The sequence below is a fragment of the Melanostigma gelatinosum genome (assembly GCF_949748355.1).
Source record: "Melanostigma gelatinosum genome assembly, chromosome: 16".
NCBI lineage: Eukaryota > Metazoa > Chordata > Actinopteri > Perciformes > Zoarcidae > Melanostigma > Melanostigma gelatinosum.
In genome coordinates this window covers 6,526,846-6,550,910 of record NC_136649.1, presented here as the reverse complement: position 1 = coordinate 6,550,910, position 24,065 = coordinate 6,526,846, and the positions used below count along the sequence as shown (strand labels likewise).

Here is a 24,065-nt window from a genome sequence, read left to right as displayed (position 1 = left end):
CTGCTGTGAAGTTGTGATTGTACTTGTACTGGTTGAATCTTGCCAAAGTAAACCAAGAAGCACGCTGCTTCTCTGAGTTTAGTATGACACCATAATCATGCTGCAGATCGACCTTACCAGTAAGTTTCAATGGGAACCACATCTTCGAGTTTACTCTATTCTTAACATCAAGAACAATTTCAAATGGATGGGCATTGAATTCCAGCGAGTTGGCCATGAATCCAGTCAGACCTCCAGTGAATTCAGCATCATGAGAGGCTATCACTGCAACTTTCAAGTCCCCAATATGAGCCTCTCCATTTAAAACCATAACACTCTTCTTGACAGATGGAACTTCATTTTCACATCTAGCTTCAACAGTAATATGGCTTAAGATCACAGATTCAGCAGTCAGTGTTTGCTTCGATTTCATGGCCTTACAGTCTGTTTCTCCTGCTAAAGTTAATTTGGCAGTTCCAAAATGTATGCTGAATTCTACATTACTTGTGTGTGTACCTTCATCAGAGTAGTCTTGAATGGACCACTTTCCATTACCAGTAGTTTCACCGGTCACAGTTACTCTGCCTGATTCCATGGAGGCTGCTATATTCTGTTTCATTGATGCCTGACTTGAAGTTTCAATTGATGGGATGTCCAAGTTGTGGTTGTAGGTTGTGTCTATGGCTGCAGAGATTCCTTTCTTCAATGTAAGTGCCATATTGTTAACCAAATCTGCCATGTACATTTGGGTTGTGGCCTTGCTAGTGGTCTTAGCAGAAGCCTCAGCAGAAGAGCCAGTGAGTGTTAAGGATCCCTCATGATCAATGGAGAAGGCCACATGTGTAGCTTTCACGGTTTCTGTGAATAGTAACTTCTTCATTCTGGGAGCTTCTAACTGAGCAGTGGCTTCAAAGGTGTATTCAAGGGGTTCGATGGGTGATTTGGCATGAGAAGTAATAGTGGCTGTAAACTGTGGGTTTTTTGGTGTGGACGTCGATTTCTCAATCTTCCCTATAGTTTCCAGATTGTACTGTGGGGAGCTCACTCTAAATCCACCATAAAGTTTGCCAAAAACTGGCACGCAAATGTCACTGGGAACCTCAGGTAATTTGATCCCTGGAATTGGAAGCATTGTAATTTCAAAATCCTTCAGATTTAATTTGGGAATTTTGATGGCTGGAAATTTTATTTCTGAAAGAGTTATTTCTGGGACGGTGAGATCTGGTAGTTCAGAAAGGTAAAGAACTTTTAGGTCACCAAAAATGTCCTCAGGATCAGGCATTTGGATCTCAAATCTTCTGATGTCGTCTATAAGTGCAACTATATGTGCTTTAATCTCCTCAACGTCTATGGTAAAGGCAGGAATTATGTAGGAGTTGAGGATGGTGAACTCAGGGACTAAAATTTGAGCTGGGATGCTAATCTCCGGCAGTTTGTTCAGGTTGATCGTAAATCCTGAAATGATAAGGTCAGTGAGAGGTACAGTAAACGTTGGAACTTCAATCTCAACTCTTTTCAGTGCATCCAGAACTCCATCAGCAGTTTGCTTCATCTGGGTGATGATCTCGTTGTCATTGATCAGTTTGGCGATCTTCTCTATCAGTTGGTTAAACTGTGCAGAAATGTAGGTAACCACATTGCTGTAGGATTCACTTGCTCTTTTGAGGTAAATGTACATTTCATTTCTGATATCCATGTCAAGGATCCGTTGTCGCATGTCCTCAAGGATATCCTGCACTTTCAACTTGATGTCATTGTAAAATGTAGTGTCGATCACATCTTTTAGTTTCTTCAGAGCATCAGCCACCTTTGTGTTTTTGAGTTTGTCCAAATATGTGAAGATAGAACTTTGGATCTCTCTGAAAAATTCCCTTACTGCCTCAATTTTTTGTACAATCGCATATGCTTTAATCTGCTCGTTGATATAGTTTGTCAATACAGAAATTCGGTTGTTGGTCTCATGAACAAATGCACTGTAGTCAAATTCTTTCAATGAGTTAACCATTGAAGAAATGTGCTCATTAAGGTCAGCAATGCTTTTCCTAAATTCAATGGCCCTGAGCCGGCTTGTTACACTGTGCAGAAGTTGTATAATTCTATCATGAACAAATTCAAAGTTGATGGATTTCAGAGCATCGGCCATTGACTGCACTGTCTCTTTAATTTTTAATTCCTTGATGAGAATTAATGATTGATCCATTAATTCTTTAACTGTATCATCAATATTGTATTTTAAAAGTGTATCCCGAATGTAAGAATACACCGTATTGATTTTATTGGGGATTTCATATTCGTCAATCCAGTTGACAATAACATCATTCATAGATTCCAACACTTTTGCTATCTCTGAAGAGGGGATTTTATATGATAGCCGCTCAACATAAATGTCTAAATCAATTGAGAGAAGGTAATCCTTTACATCTTGGAAAAACACGTTGATGTCAAAGTTCTCAATGGCTTGTTTCATTTCAGAGAGTTTGTCTTTTATTTTCCCCAAGATTCCATATTTAGAATCAAGGTCACGCAGCCATGCAGCACTGCTTTCTGTGAGCTTCTGTAAATCTATCTGTCTGATGATGTCCTCGATGGTATCCAGTGCTTTGATGAGTGACTGCTTGATTTCATACTTCTTATCAAAGGCCGAAAGCTGATTTCCAATTTGTGAAAGCACATTTGGTATCTTTTTGGCAAAGTGGCCGGCCTTGAAATAGTCTTTGATTGCGAGGATGGTGTCACTAATTTTGGTGACAATGTCCATTATCGTATTTTCCATGTTCTCTCTCAAGTTGTTCATCGCAACCTCCATGTCATCCATTGTTACAGCAAACTCATTGATCAAATAATCAAGTTTTGCTTTTACTTGATTCACTTTGTTCTCCAAGTCCATTCCGTCGATGAAGTCACTCACTTGCATAGGTAGACGATCTAACTCGGCTCTAAAGTCAGTGATTGTCTGGTTGATATCTAAATTGTTGATGAACTGTTGTATCGACTCTAAGGCTTGTACAAGTGTGTTCTTGAGCTGCTCAAAAGCAACAGGAAAGCTCTCAATGAATGGGATGTCAATAATATGACAGTCACTGTTCTTGTCATATTTAAGGAAACCAGCTACACTAAATTCTTGTATTTCTGATGTCTCGTCTTTGCTCAATTTGCTGAAAATGTCTGTTAACATTACTCCCGAAAACTCAAATCCAACCATCTCAGGATTATGGAAAGCAATAATATCCTGGTTATAGGCATTGTTGTTGAGGTTAGATTTTACTTTCCAGGTCAGAGATTGGTTCATTGGTGTCAAGAGGCCATCGAATTTGTTGTCTAAATTAGTGGAAGACTTCCCACTTGGAAACATATGTGTAGTTGATACCCTGCTGTCATGTGAGTATGCAAGAGCTAGGGGCTCGGCTTTAACCAACAACTTGCTAAACAGCTGTCCGGTGTGCTTTCCATATAGATTAATTTGTCCATCACTGTTGACAAGAGCATTAACAGTGAGGCTGAAAGGCAGTGCCATAGTCCGAATAGTGCTGTCAAAACGTAGAGGCTCCGAATTTATTAGTGCCTCACAGTTTGACTTAAAGGAAAGTCCAGCAAACTCCAGTTCACAGTTGTGACTTAGTTGGGCGTCCATTACATTTCCAGACGTGCTACATTTCATTTTACCAGCCATATCGTCATAATTGAGTTCATAGGCATGTTTAATGTTGTGTTCTCCATAAGCTCCATTCGTACTTCCACTCAGATCCATCTTAATTGGCTCAAGCTTCATGTGGCCTTCATTGTTCAAACTAACTTCATAAAACTTGAGGTAATTTGTCATGTCAAGTGATGTAACAAATGGCTTCATATCAACCTTTGTGTCTTGCTTGTAGTAAATATCTTCACAGATGAAGTTGTCAGTCTTTGAGTGGAGGGCTAGGGTCCACATAGTGAGGGTCAGGGCATGGCTATTTTCTGTTTTCATCTGCTTCAATGTTCCCATGGTATTGCTAGTAAAGGTCAGAGCCCTACGGTTTAGTACAATATCCATGTTGTTTCTTGTGATTGCATCGTATGCATGGCCTTTGAGGACACCATTCAAGGAGGCTTCCGCAGCTGTGATTTTACCCTCAATGTTCAGCTCTCCTCTGCTTTCCTCAGCCATCGCTTTCGTCTTGGAGGACAGGGATGCTCCATTGTTGTCTATGGCACCATTGAAGATATTCTCCACTATGACAGGGCTGCACTGAATGCTGTTAGTTCCACTTGTGGTCAGACCATTTCTGCCCACCATAACAAAAGCTTTGTGCAATCCACGACCTGTGTGAAAGGTGATGGAACCTTCAGAGTTTAACTCAAGCCCATTTGAATCCAGGGATCCTGATATCAGTGAGTATGCCCGATTTGTGTCATCATCTGCCTGTGACTCAATTCTGAGGATGGCCATATGGCCGGACGCACCAAGCTCAACTTTGTTATTGAGTGATTGACCCATGGCAGCGGCAACAGTGTTGCACTTTAGGGTCACTTGAGCATCTTTATACTTGAGCTCTGCTACATGCTTGACAACGTCCTTCAGGGCATTGGTTTTGGACACCATATTTAACTCAGAGTTTGCGTAGACTCCATGGATCATGTTGTGAACATCAAAGAATGGCGAGTTTAAGTGCAGGGTGGACTCTCCTCTTCCTTCTCCATCTATTGGGCGCAGGTTGTAGCTGTGGGTGTAGGAGGTATTGGTATTGAATGAACCTAATTGAAGTGATCCATCGATGGTGCCATCTCCTGAGACTTGATCTGAATCCAGAGTCGAAGTTGACTGAGCAGAGTAGTAGAGGGAGGCTTGCAGGCCCATTGGACTAGAGGCTTTGATCTTATAGTTGGCTCTTGCATTCAATTTGTTGGTTACACTTACTGTTTCTAACACACTAAAGCTTGTGTCAATGAGGCTATGGCTAAAGGAACTATTCAGATGATACTTGGCATTATCAGCTCTTCCTGACATCATACCGATTCCTTGAAACAGATAGAAAAGATCGTATTATCAGTACCTGTAACAGCACAGGCAAAGATGTAGAATAAGCTCCCATGAATAAATTGCTCGATGCTGGAATGTTAGTTGCTGCACCTTATTAAGAGCTCTATAACATTGTTCTCCAGATCTCATCTTTACAGATAGAAGAAGCTCAGTTTCACAAAAACAACATTGTTTTTCTACCAACTATCACATGCCAAACATTTTTACAAATCATTTCCTTCATGCCACTTTCGCTGAGTGAATACAACAAAAGCCCACACCATCATTCAGTAACTATTAAGAATTGGCAGTTGAAGAAGGTGTTTACCTTCAAGCTTGTATGACAGTAGTTTGAACGGTGATTGGGCCATAGCCTTGTACTGTGCAATGTAGCTCGGGACATCAACAGTGTTGTTGCCTCCAGAGATGGAGCCTTCCCAGCCGTAGAAGTTGCTGTTGATCTTGGTGGATGCTTCAGCCAGACCGAGAAGGGGAACAGTAAAATCCAAAAAAGGTGGTATAGTGAATGATGGTAGTGGATAGTTGTTGGCAGGGATATATAGGCCTATCTCTGGTATATCTATAAGGGGAGTAGACAGAGTGGTTGGAATGTTCAGTTCTTGGGACTTTTTGCCTCCATGTGGAAGAGGAAGCGAGATAGCCATCTTATCCTTGTTGAACTCGTATCTGAACAAGCTGTCACTGTTGAGGTAAAATAAAATATATAATCAATATTGTTCCAATTTTGGACAAACTGTACATCGACAGGGAACCATAAGACAGACCAACTAGTACAGCTGAACTGTTGAGTTAGGGTTTATGTTTAAGTAATACCTGAAACCAAGTAATATTCTTACACTCTATAGTAAACACTTACGACTGCAGAAACAGCTTCTCAGGCAGTGCTGCCAGGGTGACATCTGAGATGCTCCTCTTATTTCTCAGGTTTGCAAGATAGGGGATGTGTGCTGTCAATTTATCTAACCATATATCACCTGCCTTCAGGGTGACATGAAGATAAATTATATTTCATTTACAACAAAAGCTGTACAGTGTGAAAGCACTCAAGAAAAAAAAGCATGTCATAAAAAGATGATATCTCTGTTTCTGCAATACTTTTAAATTTGATGCACACCATGAAGTTTGATAACATGGTCGCACTATCCACACCAAAAACTAGTCAGTATATGTAATTCACCGATGGGCTAGCTTTTCACCAAAATTCTTGAGTTTTTGATCATAAATAACTCACAGAACGACCAATTGGGATTGAAGAAGTTAATAAATATAGTGTCAAATGTCAAAGCGCTACCTCAATTCCTTTCATGACGATGTGACGCAGTTTCATATCAGTCTTTGTCACTTTCTGGTCCAGAATATGATCAATGAGCTGTTGCAGCCGCCTTTGATGCTCTTCGACATTTAGTTTCTGAATCTCTGAATTCAGGTCTGATTTCAGTTCCACTTCAAACTTGTCAACATCTACAAAGAGAAAATACAAATGCACCCACAAATATACAAATGAATGAAGAATCTACATCTGTCTTCTGTGCTAAAGCTGTGAGTGATGGTAGACGGTTACCGTATTTGAAGGAAGCTGTCTGTTGATAGGATGTCTCAGGGAGGTTGATGACTGTCTCTAAGTCCATGACCACATTCTCATCCCTCTTTAGGGTTGCAGTGACAGAGGCATCCGTTTTCAGAAAGGGAATGACCATCTGGAGTTGCAGCATGGCATCCTTCATCATGTCAAGTCTATATTTAAAACAAAGGGCATATAGGTAGGTAAGCATGCAACTCGATTTCTTAATTATTTGCATTTCCCGGGGTGTTTCACATCCACTGATATCCAACTGCTTAAAAAATTGTCTCAAAACAACAGACAGTACATCTGAAATGTCCACGTCATACATCATTAGGAAGGATTGAAGGATTATTTCAAGAACAATGTACCTTGTGTGTCCAACAAGAGTCAGCTGTGGGATGTTCTTGTTGGTGACATCAACAGTGATCCCTCTCATCCTCTTTCCTTTGGCTTCACCGTCAGTTACAGCCAGCTTGATGCCAGCTTTCACATCGTAGTCGGGAATGACAACCTCAGTGGTGACAGTGTTCTTGTTGTGGTTGTATTTCAGAGATGCAGTGACCTCTGATGAATCGTACCCTAGTAGCAGCAGAAATTAAACTCCATCAATTTCTATTTAATGGTGGGTTCACAATATATTACAACATTGCCCATATTAAAGCTATAAGTGATGGTTACATATAAAAGGGCCTAATCTTATGACACACATTCATTCATTCTGGACCATAGTTCCAGTACATGTCCTTAGTAACCTGGGGAAGTTACGCAAAACCCAGAGTTCAATGACAAACATTTGGCATAAATGTAAAATAAAATATGCTCTGGTATGATTACCGGTAAGTTTAGGGGGGACTGTGGTGATGTTGGTTAAACTTTGGTTAAGATATGATTATGGTTAGACAACTAAAACCCTTAACGTTATTCGCAGGTCTGTTGCATGAAAGTAAGACATGCTGCACGCCTAACTACTTTCTTCATTGGCACTTAACGTTGGCACTGGATGTAAATTGTGATGTGTAGAATACACACACACACACACACACACACACACACACACACACACACATTGTTTTTAACAGTACCTTCTGCCCTCAGGGTTAGCTTCAGTGAGTTCACTTTATGACGACCCTTTTTACCCTCTCTGAGTACTTCATTAGTGATGGTGGCAGTGTACTCTGAAACTTCCCCTGTCGGCTGGATTTCAACTGCAAACCTGCGACAACACAGCTTTCATGAAACTCTCTGGTTAACTATCTGGGTAGTTAAAATCATAGAGTACTGCATTCAATTATCAGCCAATTACAGTAACTATCTACATATTAGCTCCTCAAATATGAACTACTAAAATGAAAATAAAAAACTCAAATCAAAAGACCAATGGGTTTCAAGTTAGATTTGCCAAAGTGGCTTCCTCTTACCTGCTGTCTCCACTCAGGGGGTGATATGGGGCCTGGTCTATTGAAGTAGCATTGGAGAAACTCACTAATGAGCACAATCTCAGACCACTGAAAAGGGGCTGGCAGTCAGTTGATTCAGACTGCTCCTCCAACAGGGGTGGTACTATTTGTGTTTGACTGGAGGACACTGACTGCAACTTGTTGCTGTATTTCAAAAAGAGAGAGAAGTGGTGAGAGAGAACACCATGACACTGGTAAACACTGAAAGTGTTTTGTTTCATTTGGCACATGTGCCACTGACCTAATGCTGAACAACTGAGTGTTTGACTTGGGAGCAGGTATGGACAGTCTCATCTGGTTTCTGCTCATGGTGACCTTAGCTTTGAGGGAACTCTCGTGGTACATATTAGTGTGCATCTCAAGCCCAGCCTGCCCATAGTCTGGAATGTGCACACCCATTTGGGTGATGAATTCTAGCCCAACTGAAGGCATGAAGGACAAGTCACTCTGCAAAGTGAAAGATACAACAGAGTAGCTGTAAACAGCAATTCTCAGGGGTCACGTGCCAAATTATAAGAAGACTAAGAAGATAAGCTAACTTACCATTCTGCTAGCAGATGAGTGAGTCATGCCTCCTTTGGCACCAGGTGCAAACACACCAGCCAATGAGAACCTCAGAGGAAAGCCAGCAGCAGTGGGTAAAGAAAAGGCATCCTCCATGAAGATGTAGTGGGCAAAGACTTCATTTTCAGTGCTAGATGTCAATGCAGAAATGGCCTGTTGGAAAGTAAACAAACATGCTACATATGAACTGTAGCTTCTGAGTAGGTTACCCAAAGGAAAAGCAGAGGGTTTATCGAGGAGTTATGGAAAAAAACTCAAACAGAGGTACAAGGCTTTTTGAGAGACACCCTGAGGAAGATTGGTGTGTGGTCGATACATTCCCTATTTTGTGGACATACAAATGCGTAGGTTTTTCACTTTTGTTCTTTTTTTTGCAACATTCATGTTCGGAAACAACGTATCTGACCTTGGCAGGTAGCACCTTGATGAAAGTATGGTAGTACATGAACAGAGTTTCAGCCATCTTTCTCATGTCACTGGTCTTCATGTATCCCATCTCAGCTCCCAGGAGCCGAAGATAGGCAGTGGCTTCAGGGGCTGGAGAGAAACGCACGTCATTTATGAGCTTCTGGAAACTGTTTGTGATGTCTTTCAGGAGATCCTGTGGAACCTGGAGAGATATTACAAGTGTATGTAAGTTTCTGGCCGTGCATGCTCAAAACAAGTAAAAGGTAGTTGGAAAGGCAAGGTTTTATTCACGTTGTAGTGCAGACAAGCACAATATGTATGATGTGTACAAAAATCATTTCACCTGTCTCTTCATTCTGTCTCTTTCTGGAACAATTCTATCCAAAACCTTCGCGAGCATGTTGGCTTTGTCATCTGCCCAGTACATGACTTTAGAGACGGAGTCAGGGAAGAAACCCTGTTCTCCGAAGAGAGCATCGATTGTTGGTTCAAATCCTGTTCCCTCAGCGCCAACCTTAAATGCGGAAGATTTTAAATGTTTAAAAATCGCAGCAATGCTAGATTGTGTATTTTTACCACATATAACAAATATGCCATTGAAAACGTACCTCAAAGATGTCATAGTTGTAGTTAAAAACTTTGAGAGTGGTCTCCAGCATGACCTCTTTAGGCATGGTGTCAGTGACATCGAAGATGATGTTACTCTGCACGGAGCCCAATGGAGAGTCTATTTTGTAGTTGCTTGACATGCCATCAAATACTTTGTTTGTGGGTGATAGCTGGTCTCTTAAGGCCAACTCAATGTACTCCTTAAGTCTTTAGGAGAAAATAAGAAGGTTGCAGTGAGATGACAAGACAAACATATTTCTATTTCGTCTCTCAGATCAAGAAGCTGGAGGCAAAAGGTTTCTGTCCCCTTATTTTCCAGCACCATCGTTCTTATCCCACTGCACTTGCTTACGTTGGCATCAATTTAAATCCCTAAAATTTAAAGAAAAATATATTTCACCCACTTCACTCTTTTCACCATCCACAATAAAGATGCACACCATCATTCACACACACACACACACACACACACACACACACACACACACACGCACACGCACACGCACACACGCACACACAGACACACACACAAGCGCACACACACACACACTGTCAGGATCCCTGTCTGACCCACTGTGTGGTTACCTCTGTTTCCCCTCCAATCTCCTCTCCTCATGTGTCTGTCATTCCCCTGTGTGTGTTTTGTTATGCCATGTGCTTGGTGTTTTCTCGGACCTGCCTCCAGACTCCTCCCACTGCTACCGCTCTGATGGATGCCAGCTGCGGACAATCTGGCTCGTTACCCGGCAGCATATAAGCCCTGGGCCTGCAGGCTTGGGGCGTCAGTCTGTATTGTCTTCTGCCTCGGTAGCGTCCGCCGTGTCGTGAGTAAACCCCATGGTATCTTCCTGTGCTAATCTCTCTCCTCTCTGCTACGGGTGGAAAGTACTGGGCGATCTACGAACTCTCCGGTGTCGAGCCACGGGACATCACACCGTCGATCTGTCAACTCTTCAGTGTCGAGCCACGGGACATCACACCGTCGAGCTACCAGCCCCCGGTGTCGAGCCACGGGACTCACACCAGCCACCCACTTGTCTACCAAATAAACCTGTTTCATTGGACTTTGTCTCCTGTGGTCTGCATTTGGGTCCTACCCGTGAACTCCCGTGACAGAACAGACTGACCATAAAATGGACGCAGCGACCACAGGAGCAGCTACGCTGGCCGGACATAGCACGCAGCTGGAGGCACACCAGCAGATGCTCATGGAGATGCGTCAAGCCCTGCAATCCATGGCAGGTGAGGTCTCTGAGGTTGGCCGCATCTTGCAGGGACTGGTTCGGACAGGCCAGCTTCAGCCGGCTCCAGCCCCGGACCCATCACCTGCACTCCCCTCTCCAGGCCTCGCCCCGCCGGTTCGGGAGTCCCCCGTGCCACCTCCGGAGCCCTATGACGGAACGCTGGGGAGATGCCGGGGCTTCCTGTTTCAATGCAGGCAGGTGTTTGACCGACAGCCCCAGATTTTCGCCTCAGACAGGTCCAGGGTTTCTTACGTGGTCGGCTTACTGCGGGGAAGGGCTTTGGACTGGGCCACGAACACACTGAGCATCGACCAGCCTAATCTTGTGGATTATGTCGACTTTGTGGAGGATCTGAGGAGGGTTTTCGACCACCCAGTGGACTCCGAGGATGCAGCTCAACGCCTCCTCCGCTTGCGACAGGGTCAGGCGAGTGTAGCAGAACACGCAGTGGACTTCCGCATTCTCGCCGCCGAGTCCGGGTGGGGAGAGACGGCGCTCAGGGGAGTTTTCCTTCACGGACTATCCGAAGCCATGAAGGATGAACTGGCAACCTGTAATAAGGCCGGTTCGTTGGAGGAGCTGATTAAGCTCTCGATCGGGCTGGATAATCGGATGCGGCAGAGGCGACGTGAGAGGAACTACAGGTCCCTAGGGGCATCACCCGGGACATCGCCCTCTTCCAGCTTCCGCCTGCGTGCTCCGGCGTCAGCCTATCCGGAGGAGCGGAGAGGGCCTCAGGCTTGGGATTCGGTCCCCTTTTCCACGCCGGAGGAGGAGCCTATGCAGCTCGGGCGTGCCCACCTTTCGCCACGGGAGAGAGATAGGCGGATCAGAGCAGGCGAGTGCCTGTACTGTGGCCGCCTGGGACATTCCCTTTCCTCCTGTCCGGTTCGGTCAAACGGGGGCGCTCGCCAGTAAAGGTTGGGATACTGGTGAGCGGACCCGAGCCTTCTCGAGACTCCCTACCAAGACTGTTGTTGCCGGCATCTCTCTCGCTGCACTCTCGCTCTCTCTCTCTCTCGGCTCTGGTGGACTCTGGAGCAGAACAGAATTTCATGGACACGGAGTTTATCGCCAGAGTCCAGATTCCCTTGGAGAGACTAGAGCGTCCGCTAGTGGTCAATGCCCTAGACGGCAGCTTCCTAGCCCGAGTCACTCACCGGACCCAGCCGCTGCAGCTCATCCTGTCCGGTAATCACAGAGAGAGACTTCAGTTTTACGTTTTTCCTTCTCCGCAGAACCCCCTAGTTCTGGGCCACCCTTGGCTCACCACCCATAACCCTCGGATTGACTGGGCGGCAGGGAGGATTGCCGCATGGAGCCCCGACTGTCATGCTAACTGCCTAAGATCGGCGCAACCCCCTGGAGGACCTCCCCAGGACTATCACGAGCCTTTGCCAGATCTCGCCTCCGTGCCCACCGCCTACCATGACATCGGGGAAGTGTTTAGCAAGAGCCGGGCCCTCTCCTTACCACCTCACCGTCCCTACGACTGCGCTATTGACCTCCACCCGGGCGCTCCGCTTCCTTCCAGTCGGTTATATAACCTGTCTAGGCCGGAGAAGGCATCCATGGAGGAATACATCTCACAGTCGTTGAGGGTTGGAATCATCCGCCCGTCCTCATCACCACTCGGAGCTGGATTCTTCTTTGTCTCTAAGAAGGATAAGAGCCTCCGGCCCTGCATCGACTATCGGGGTCTGAACAGCATCACTACCCGGAACAAGTACCCTCTGCCACTGATTAATTCTGCGTTTGAACCCTTGTCTGGAGCCACAATCTTCACCAAGCTCGACCTTCGCAATGCATACCACCTGGTGCGGATCCGAGCAGGAGATGAGTGGAAGACGGGGTTCAACACCCCCCTCGGTCACTTCGAGTACTTGGTCATGCCGTTTGGACTATCCAATGCCCCAGCAGTTTTCCAGGCGTTGGTAAACGACGTACTCCGGGACTTCCTGAACCGTTTTGTGTTCGTGTACATCGATGATATCCTCATCTACTCTGCGGACCTTCTGGAGCATCAGCGCCACGTTCGGTTGGTCCTCCAGCGCCTACTGGAGAACAAACTGTTTGTGAAGGCGGAGAAATGTGAGTTCCATGTGACCTCAGTTCAGTTCCTGGGATTCATCATTGAGAGGGGTCAAGTAAGAACGGATCCAGAAAAGGTCAAGGCGGTAACTGAGTGGCCGACTCCCTCCTCCCGGAAACAGCTCCAACAGTTTCTGGGGTTTGCCAACTTCTACCGTCGATTCATCAGGAACTACAGTAACCTCGCAGCCCCGCTCACTGGGCTCACCTCTTCCAAGACCATATTTGTATGGACACCGGAGGCCGGTCGGGCATTCAAGCTCCTCAAGGAACGGTTCTCCTCCGCCCCCATCCTGATTCAGCCCGACGACACCCGTCAGTTCGTTGTTGAGGTGGACGCCTCTGACACAGGTGTGGGGGCCATCCTGTCTCAACAGTCGGACTCGGACTCGAAGTTGCGCCCTTGCGCCTACTATTCCCGCCGGTTGAACCCAGCAGAGAGGAACTACGATGTGGGAAACCGGGAACTGCTGGCAATTAAGCTGGCTCTCGAGGAGTGGAGACACTGGCTAGAGGGGGCTGTTCATCCGTTCGTGGTCTGGACAGACCATAGGAACCTCGAGTACATTCGGACGGCCAAGCGGTTAAACTCTCGCCAGGCTCGGTGGTCATTATTCTTCGGACGGTTTGACTTCACCATCTCCTACCGCCCAGGCCACAAGAATACCAAGCCTGATGCTCTCTCTCGCCAGTTCTCTCCCGAGGGTCGCTCCTCCAGTCCTGGGACCATCCTCCCTACAACCTGTGTGGCAGCCGCTCTCACCTGGGAGATCGAATCAGTGGTGCAGGACGCTCTCCGAACCCAGCCAGATCCCGGAGGCGGGCCTCCCGGCCGCCTCTTTGTTCCCCTGTCCGCACGCTCCCAAGTGCTCCAGTGGGCGCACACCTCTCGGTTCTCCTGTCACCCTGGCGTCAGACGCACCATTGATCTGCTTCGGAGAACCTTTTGGTGGACATCGCTGGAGGCCGATACTAGAGCCTTTGTCCTCGCCTGCTCAACCTGTGCCCGCAATAAGGCGTCACACCGACCTCCCGCCGGCTTGCTGCAACCCCTCCCGGCGCCTCATCGTCCCTGGTCCCATATCGCCCTGGACTTCGTCACGGGCCTGCCACCCTCTCATGGAAACACGGTCATCGTTACGGTGGTTGACCGCTTCTCAAAGGCGGCTCACTTCCTCGCTCTGCCCAAGCTTCCCTCAGCTCAGGAGGCGGCGGATATCATGGTCAGCCAGGTGTTCCGTCTGCATGGGATCCCGGTGGACATTGTGTCGGACCGAGGCCCGCAGTTCGTATCCCAGGTCTGGAGAGCCTTCGGCCGGGCCCTCGGCGCAACCATCAGTCTGTCCTCGGGGTTCCACCCCCAGTCCAACGGGCAGACGGAGAGGCTTAATCAGGAGCTCGAGGCCTCCCTCCGCTGCGTGGCAGCATCGAATCCCTCCAGCTGGAGTACTCACCTGCCTTGGGTGGAATATGCCCACAACTCCCATACGTCATCGGCTACGGGCCACACTCCATTCGAGGCCTCCCTGGGTTACCAGCCACCTCTGTTCCCCGCCCAGGAGGTGGAGATAGCTGTTCCCTCAGTGCAGCGCCACCTTCGTCGCTGTAGGAAGGTGTGGAGGGAGACCCGGGCCGCCCTTCTCCGCACGGCGGAACAGAATAAGCGTTTTGCGGATCGCCGCCGCATCCCTGCTCCACATTACCAAGTCGGTCAAATGGTGTGGCTCTCCGCCAGGGACATCCCATTACGGACCGAATCCCGGAAGTTGTCTCCCCGGTTCATCGGTCCGTTTGCGGTCCAGGCAATTATCAACCCGTCCGCAGTTCGTCTGAAGCTTCCCTCATCCATGAGGATCCACCCGACGTTCCACGTGTCGCTGATCAAACCGGTGTCCACCTGTGCCCTGTGCCCTCCGGCCAGACCCCCACCACCCGCCCGACTCATCGACGGGGGTCCAGCGCATACGGTCAACAGACTGTTGGATGTTCGCCCTCGGGGTCGGGGTTTCCAATACCTCGTGGACTGGGAGGGTTACGGTCCTGAGGAACGCTCATGGGTGCCCCGGTCTAGGATCCTCGACCCCACTCTCGTTCGGGAGTTTCATCGACGGCACCCGGACAAGACTGGCAGACCGCCTGGAGGCTCCCGTTGAGGGGGGGGTACTGTCAGGATCCCTGTCTGACCCACTGTGTGGTTACCTCTGTTTCCCCTCCAATCTCCTCTCCTCATGTGTCTGTCATTCCCCTGTGTGTGTTTTGTTATGCCATGTGCTTGGTGTTTTCTCGGACCTGCCTCCAGACTCCTCCCACTGCTACCGCTCTGATGGATGCCAGCTGCGGACAATCTGGCTCGTTACCCGGCAGCATATAAGCCCTGGGCCTGCAGGCTTGGGGCGTCAGTCTGTATTGTCTTCTGCCTCGGTAGCGTCCGCCGTGTCGTGAGTAAACCCCATGGTATCTTCCTGTGCTAATCTCTCTCCTCTCTGCTACGGGTGGAAAGTACTGGGCGATCTACGAACTCTCCGGTGTCGAGCCACGGGACATCACACCGTCGATCTGTCAACTCTTCAGTGTCGAGCCACGGGACATCACACCGTCGAGCTACCAGCCCCCGGTGTCGAGCCACGGGACTCACACCAGCCACCCACTTGTCTACCAAATAAACCTGTTTCATTGGACTTTGTCTCCTGTGGTCTGCATTTGGGTCCTACCCGTGAACTCCCGTGACACACACACACACACACACACACACACACACACACACACACACACATACACATCTGCCATCACACATATACCATGATCCCTACACTCACAAACATGATCACGTGGGGGCAGAAGAAACACACTACGCTATCATTTTATTAACTTATAGAATTGCTATTGCTAACAGGTTAGCAAGAAATTGCCCATGTCTAGCAGAAACACAGCAACATTAGCATTCACTGGTTTTTGTGGCCACCTAATAAATGTAATATTCTATCACAACAGTAGACATCTGCCTGTGCTAAGAAGCTCCAAATTACACTGCACAGTTATTTAACTAGCTACGGTTGCTGGCCAAACACTCACTGATCCATTTGTGGCTCGCCGAAGTTGCGGATGTTTTTCAGGTGGGAGACCACAAAGCTCTTGAGGTGCTCGTCCCTCACATTCTCCAAATGGTTCAGAATGTCTCTAACCAGGGCTTGGTCTGGGTTCTTCATCAGAATCAGGTAGGCTGCTACACGTTTTTCAACAGGGCTCTGAGCATCATGGAACACCTCCATGAAGATGTTTCTGACCTGTGGTTGACCAAATGTTAAATTACAACAGCCATACTGTACAAAACAGCATAAGATATGCTGTGGTCATCATCACCCTACAATGACAAGTTGTAATAAATGTGTTAGTGGGAAGTCGTTGTACCTCATTATTATTATCCATCAACCGAAAGGCCTGTACAGCTGCCTTTTGGTTTGATAATGGAATGTCTGTTTTCTTAGCACACTGCAAAATGGAAGAAATCAGGCTGGGACTCACAGCTTGCATGGCTTGACCCATGACACCAACAACCTGGAGATGAGACAAAAAGGTATTCATTCGAGGGCAGCCCTGAGCCAGATTCCCTGACACGAGCTGACTGAATCCAGAAATACAGTCAGTTAGATTCTTGAATCATTCACACATACTAATCATTAGTACCTTCAGTACGAGGAAGGCAATCTCTTTGGGATCAGCAGGAGAGTCTGAATCTTCATCAAGGGTTTCTCCCAAGCAGTCATTTAAGAGTGTTTCCATGAACTTTGACACATCTGTGACCACTGGAGTAACCTCTGCTTTATGGAACCTGTGGACCAGAGACAGGGAAGATATATGCTGATCAGATGCTCTGGTTTGGGTGAACATTGTGTTAAAAGGTTCTATTTCAGAGTATTTCCCTCTTGTGGTCACCTGCAACACTTACAAAGTTGGCCAAAATATGACATAAAAAAACGTTCATGTCCCGTTTAGCTTCATTCAAATTGAACAGGTGTTCTATCGTACTATAGTCTAATATTGAAAAAAAGGATTGTGTGTAATGTTTGAAGGCCAGAAACAATATTTGACTTACTTTTTGACTGTGTTGGCTAGAGCATACATGATTACCCTGCTCTGTCTATACTGAGCCATGCTGAGCATATCTCGGACACGTGAGGCATCAGGGTTAGCCTGTAGACTCAGCCCATAGATGAGAGCGTCCACCTCCGGTGACAACCCATCAATGGTCCTGATGGCCTGGAAGATGGCGCTGGTGCACTCTGTGGTTCCACACTGGAACAGGGCCTGCCAGGTGAGCCAGCCTGACACATCCAGCATCTCAGTGACCGTCTGGCTCAGGGTCTCGTTCTTCAGGACGCGCAGGCTGGACACCAGCTTATGGAAAAGGCTGGTCCTCTTCTGACCCTGGTCTGTGCCTGCCAAAGCCACGAGGTCCTGTAGGGTGCTCAGAGCAGCGTCCTTCGACTGGACTGGAGCTTTATCGTCAGGGTCTTCAAAGTGGAGTGGCTTGCGCTGGCTGGGGTCCATGTCTGTGTACACACATATTATACATACATTTTGCATTTCCCAAAAAGAGATGTGAACTAAAATGATGCATGTCAGGCACAGCAGACATGCCTGAGATGATCACTAACCAAATACTTTGTTGTTGATCCTTTTGGAGCTTTGAAAGCTGAGATGCTGGGTCACCTCGGACGATATTCCGTTGACCCTGCAAGGCAGATCAGAAGGTGATGCAAAATGCAGAGCATTGCACAATATACACACACATATATCTGCACCCAGATGATGACTTACGCATTGGAAAATGGCAGATAGACGTGTTTTTCTGTGCACGTGGCTGCCATTAAGTGCTTTCCCTTGTTATCAACCTGGTAGTTGCAGTCTTGAGTGCTTGTAATCAGTTCAGACAAGGGCCGATGCTGGAAACAAAATCCCACAATGTTTGTGCGTCAATGTTCATACATACTTTCAAGTCACAAGAAGATTTTGCCTTGAGAAGACTTCATATTATTGACATTTTTGAAAACTTGTTTCAGCAAAATGTATTTCATACCGACAATGGAAAGTATTTTGACATAATCTAAACCACTTCATGTACAATGATTGGCAGTTTAAAGGGATGGAACCAGTTATTTTTCGTTTCACATCGATGAACAATGCCATATCGGTGTATCCATCTTAAAATAACACTTCACCCACAACTATTCACATACCAATTAATCACCCAGTGTTAGCTTGTATTCTTGAAGAAAACTTGTGTGATATGTGACACGCGGTGACTAATTCAATTTTTTAACAATTATTGCACAACTAAATACCGTACACACTTGTCACTTTAATACTTAAAACTTAAAGTACTCTTTGTTTGTTTGTTTATCATATTTCATTTCATAGTTTCTATTTTTAAATGATGTCTTTTACTATTACTATGTTTATTGTCACGCACCAATCACCAAGCCAAACTCCTTGCATGTGCAACATATTTGGCAATAAGCCATTTCTGATTCTGATTCTGTATGAGTTGTGTGAGAGTTCGTAAACGAATGTTTTGATAGTTTTGCAGTTGTTAAATGCAACCAACATTTACTTCAATTCATCAAGACTTTTCTCTGTTTTCTGATTCTGGAGGCAAGAGAGAAAAAATAAAGTTTCTGTCGAGAATTCAAGGTAACACGGGGGAGTAACTGATATACAACAGATGTTCACTGTCCTTCAATGTATCGAAAGTGTCGTTACACAGTAATCGCCGTTACAACAGATGTTAGGAACTTGTCTCACTGATCTCATAGAGCAGGAACAAAAGGAAAACATTCAACACAGCACACAAATATCGAAATCAAACACAATAAAATAGAGAAAATACCATCAATAAAACAACACAAGAACAAAATCCAAAGGTTTACATTTCAAGAGCCAAATGACCTAAATATATAAAAATGCACAAAATGACCTTACACAAAAAAGTATGGTCTCTGATGAGCAAACTGTAAGATTTTATAAACATTGCTTTCCAATTTAAGGTTTGCAAAGATTAAAGTTCCAATAAAGTTAAACTCATTCATTAGCTGTTGGAGTCTCATGACCTTTGACCTCGAGGAGAAAGCAAAGAGAATGATCCTTTTAGAAGAGTTCTACAGAGACATCTGTAGAACTCTTTTTCAAAGCAACCTTTATTTATAATCACACAATGAATGGTATTAAAGACAGTAACAGCGGCTGTAAAGGCAGGTACCGGTACTAACATCTTACCAGTTTTTGCAGCAGGGCAAGGGGGCTGTTGACACGTTCCCTGCTGTGGAACTGGTCACACTGGGACAGATCTATGGACAGTGTCACCTCTGTGGCGACATCCCCTCTGGCATTCACCAGGTAGTCTGTAAAACACTGGCCGTGCACTGTGCTCTGAAAAAGAAAGGAAAGAAATGCAGATGAAAGATTTTGCTCATGAATTTTAGCTTTCAAATACAGAAGACAAAGCCTCATGCTAATTTTTACACACCAGAACGTGATCTTTATGTTTCAGCCATTTCATTTTTCACTTCTCCTCTCACCTCTCATATTAGCTTTTGTGTTATGTTCTGTTTGCTCATTTGCTGACGCAACAACGCAGTTTACCCACAAGGGAGATCATATATCAATATACATCTAATAGGATGTGTTCTACAGACCCTAATGCAATAGCCTTGGTGTGCTTTCTCTGGTACATTTTTAGAGAAGCCACTTTAGGTTGGGAGAAGATACCAACCATTAGAGTATTCTGTTCATCCTCCATGACAGGCACAATGAGAGCTGAAACGATTCCTCTCTTAATGTTGAGGATGTGGACTGGCTCGTCCGCCTCGGGGTAAAGTTGGACACGGGTGACTTCCTCCACAGTGAACTTCAAAGGGTTCCTGGGTGAAGAAAAGACATAAACTCAGTATAGGCTCACACTGTGCTTATACAAGAAGGACTTATGTTCATTTCCAATATTGCCAGTTAGAGACCTTGACCTGACTGGTTGTACTTGTGTTCTGTTTCTGATGACAGAGGATCAGCTGATCACAGCTGGATCAGCTGTCAGTCGGCTTTAACAGCTGGAGAGACTTTTGATAAGTTTGTGTCTGTTCACATGATCACTGTACTTAATAATAGTAACTAATAATACTAATAACTAATAAGGACACACAGTCATCACTGTCAGGGTAGAGGTGTGTTCTCTCTGTTACCTCTTTAACAAACTGCATTGAGTATTTATACTTAGTCTGTGGTATTTATACTGTGTTATATACTATTGCATGTGTAACAGAACCCATGAAGAGTGTTTTGCACTAACTTTTCCATGGCGGCCTGGAAGGCCTCGGAGCCGGGACTCGGCTGGCCCCGGGGATCCATGGCAGAGACCTCCCTGAGAGCACAGTCTCTGGTGTGCATGATGAATCTGCACGTCTTGGGGATTTCAATCACTACCTAAAGATATGTGACAGCAGACGCAGGGTCAATGGAGAGCCAAAAGGGAGCTCAGATAAAAACATTTTGTTGTCAAAGGACAGAGAGGGACGCATAAACACGCATGTACCTGACAGGAGACTTGCGGGCCGTTCTTCAGGTTTCCCACCGCTCCATTTCTGCTCTCTGTGGTGTACTGGTACACATACTTCTTATAGCTCTTGAATCTGGATGCCACTGCAATGAGATAATGGTATCACAATAATGGAAAATTGAGTCTCAGATCTAAGTGCTGATCAAATCATTTCAAGCCATCACTGCCTTTAACGATGAGGTCATTACACCTAGGATCATTCTGTTCACAATCAAGCTTCCACATCATCTCAACAGACTTTTGGACCCAGGAGCAGCCACATGATGTTTCCGACAGTGAACAACTGCTACTGCAGTAAATCATAAACAGCACAGGAGCAAGAGTCCATGAGGTCCTGCTTCTATCTCCAGACAACGGGTCATTTGTTTATTAGTTTAGCACAGCCACCATCGATCTGCTGGTCAATGTGTCTGTTTGAGACAACATACCACTTACCTCCCTTGATCGACCCTATGGACGTACACACAAATCCAGGTGCACATACTGGCAAGCCTCAGAGGAACTGACAAAGTCCAGAGTGTTAAAGTTACATAAATGATTTCATATAGTACGTAAGCTTTCTTCATCATTCTCATTTTTCCATTTGATCAAAATGCTACAGGATAGTTATTACAATCTCTGCAGAAGAGAATTTTGAAGGTTTTGTTGATTGAGTGGTGGACATTGAATGTGATAACTGATGTGTAGATAGAAACTTACACAGACACGTTGAGGTGCGTGCATTACCATCATTGCCTTCCTCTGGAAAACAAAAAAGAGTGAAGGGTCATAAAAAAGAATTATCAGCAAACGTTAAAGACATTATTTATTCTAATGATAAATAAATATTCAGGGGATGAAGTGAACAAGATGGTTAACTGCCTTCTGAAACAATGGCAAGAGTATATTTTTGGTGTCATGTCCCTTTCAATAATCAACAGTGGCAAGGAAATCAAACTGAGCAAAACAACATGGAGGTCATTACAAACTTTAGCAAGAAGAATTCATTTATCCATTTTGCAACTTACAATGAATGACTGTGACTGGTTGGTAATATATACAGTACACAGTGTAAAAGATGTACAGGAGAATTGGGTGGGATTATCTACGCTCCTTCTTACCTTCTTTTCTATATTTATTGCTATTATTTGTTGCTGTAAGCTATTCAATAAAACATTTAGTTTGAAACAATATCTGTACATTGTCACACAATGTCTGCTTTTTTAACCACGGACTTAATTTATGTATGTAAGGTATCGGAATTTAGATTCAAAGATGAAGTAAAAAAATATTTGTAATGCCTTGACTTGTCAGGAACATCACAGGCATTACACTATTAATGGTTCATGGTTCACCAAAATGCTATCATGTTTGTACAAATTGTATCGCGATGCAGTAATTTTGAATCAAAATGGATTCCTACTTACGAGCCAACGTGTAGCTGCTCAGCAGCAGTAACAGACACAGCTTGCTGTAACCCATCATGGGCTAAAGAAAAGGGGTTCCTCTGTGTTTTTCAGCCCTCTCAGTCTTGACTAACACTGCAACCCTCTACTCAGATCTTTTATAGGGTCCCTCTTCCCTGTCCCTCCTTAAACCAACCCCGGTGATTACCAGAGCTATACAGATACAGTCACGGAAAAGCCTGGGTGGTTGCTTCAAAGTGCAACCTCTGACTAGCACAGAAGCTTGATGTTGGGTAAATAGCAATAGCAATGTGTCTTCAGACAACAGACACAGGGGTTTTGCTATTGTCAATACAGGATTGCACAATGACATGCAGTTGTAATCAATCAGGCAGCCTGTGGTGCTTTAACAATCAACTGGTCAATAACTCATGGGACTTTTTGACTGCTTTGGTTCACTATATCAAAGTATATTTAGTTTATTTGATTAATAATTGATATGATTAAGTTGTTTCAATGTCTCTTTTAAAAGAACAGAGATAAAATAGAGGGATCTATAATACTGACGTCCCTATAAGTGTGCTAATCTATGGACAGCAGGAGGCAGTGCAGCGTTGTGGTTTCGCCTTGCGACCATGTGCTCCTGCTACGTCTTGCCATAGCTCTAGACACCTTTCACGTCTGCCTGCCTCTTCCTTTTTTTCCTGTTTTCTCATGTAAAGTGCACAAAACACCACATAAATAACTTGCGGACTATTGTTTACCCAGTAAATTTGGAGAGCATTTACGTGTTTCATGCAGTAGTTAAATTGTTACATCAGTTTTGTATTAAGGCCGATTGTTGAGTGCTAGCTAAGCTAACATGGTAGCATAGCACTGCCTTCCCTGGTGTTTTCTGGCTCCTGCACATCGTAATATTTGTTTATTAAGAAGCCAATCAAATATGTATGTTTTCATGGGTTGTGTCATGCTAAATCTGTTGTTTAAATGTAAAGATGTGTGTAAATGTCAGCAAGTTAGCTCATGCTAGCCCCTCTCGGCAAGGATAGAGACGTTTCGCCACATTGTTAGAGCAGTGCCACCGTGTGAGATAGTCTTGTCGTCACGTAGCGTAAAGTAAATCTGAGTTCATCTTCCAAGTGTACAATATAGCTAAGATAGCTTAGAAACCAAGTTATGACACCAAATATGTTAATTTAGTCATAGTAGTGGAGTAGAAATGAGTGAATGAAATGGGAGAGTGTGGTTTTCGAAAATTATATATTTGGATACGGTTGTTATTATTTCATGAAATACATATCTGATAAAGGTAATTCTGTTGTGATGCACTTCACCATTTGATGTAAGCCTACTTTATATATTTGGACATGCTATGTACAAAAATGCTTGAAAACATTTTGTGAATACAGCCCAGAAATGACTCTGACCTGTTTCTGGCTTCAACATATTCTTTAATAATATGGATTTTTAATTGAAGGTAATCTTTCAAGGGAAGTTACAAAAGGAGTTGTGCTGTAACTTCTGTCCTAAACATATACCCGTTCACTTTGCTTGTCTTTTATTTCTTATTAATTCATGTATGGGTCACTCCGATGACTTACTGGGTAGTTTAAAATGTCCATGGTTTAAAATGGTAAGAGGGTAAAGTGCTTTCACACTACATGTCATCATTCACCCATTCACACGCATTCATACACTGATAGCAGGGGCTATCATGTACCTGCCCATCAGGACTCACACACGTTCACACACTATGGGAGCAATTTGCCGTTAAGCGTCTTGCCCAAGGACAAATGGTCCTTTAGGCAGTAAAGTCATTGAAACTACAGTTGTTCATGAAAAGTTCATGAAAGTGGAAAATATGCTGTTTGGATGCAGTTCGAGGAAAATCTTGTAAACTATGTTTTCTTTCATAAAATCCACTTTTGACCTCTTCTCAGCCTGAAAAGTCTTTTGGGAGCTTAACAGCTGACAATGCACCTTTAAGCAGTAAAGTGGTGAAAGCAGCAATTCACCGAGACAAATTCCTTCTCTGCAAATGTTTCTTGGCTATAAAACAATTACCGTAGCGAGTGAGTGGGCGAGCAGGGAGAGAGAGAGAGAGAGAGCTGTGGGTGAGCTGAGAGGAGAAAGCTGTTGAT

General features: G+C 45.0%; 1 protein-coding gene across 1 annotated transcript; it reads right to left on the bottom strand.

Moving 5' to 3' along the window:
- Positions 1-2,319: 2,319 nt before the first annotated feature.
- Positions 2,320-22,000, bottom strand: apoba (apolipoprotein Ba; the record flags this gene model as incomplete). The annotated part of the gene is made up of 27 exons (XM_079286103.1): positions 2,320-2,325; positions 2,399-4,974; positions 5,304-5,677; positions 5,853-5,974; positions 6,288-6,457; positions 6,558-6,730; positions 6,929-7,139; positions 7,643-7,773; positions 7,979-8,161; positions 8,259-8,464; positions 8,570-8,734; positions 8,988-9,191; positions 9,333-9,503; positions 9,598-9,805; positions 16,006-16,217; positions 16,342-16,488; positions 16,618-16,762; positions 17,027-17,483; positions 17,589-17,665; positions 17,752-17,876; positions 19,207-19,359; positions 19,703-19,850; positions 20,273-20,406; positions 20,516-20,622; positions 20,975-20,989; positions 21,266-21,280; positions 21,946-22,000. The coding sequence occupies 27 exons, from the start codon at positions 21,998-22,000 to the stop codon at positions 2,320-2,322; spliced, it is 6,690 nt and encodes a 2,229-aa protein (XP_079142229.1).
- Between the last annotated feature and the right edge of the window lie 2,065 nt (positions 22,001-24,065).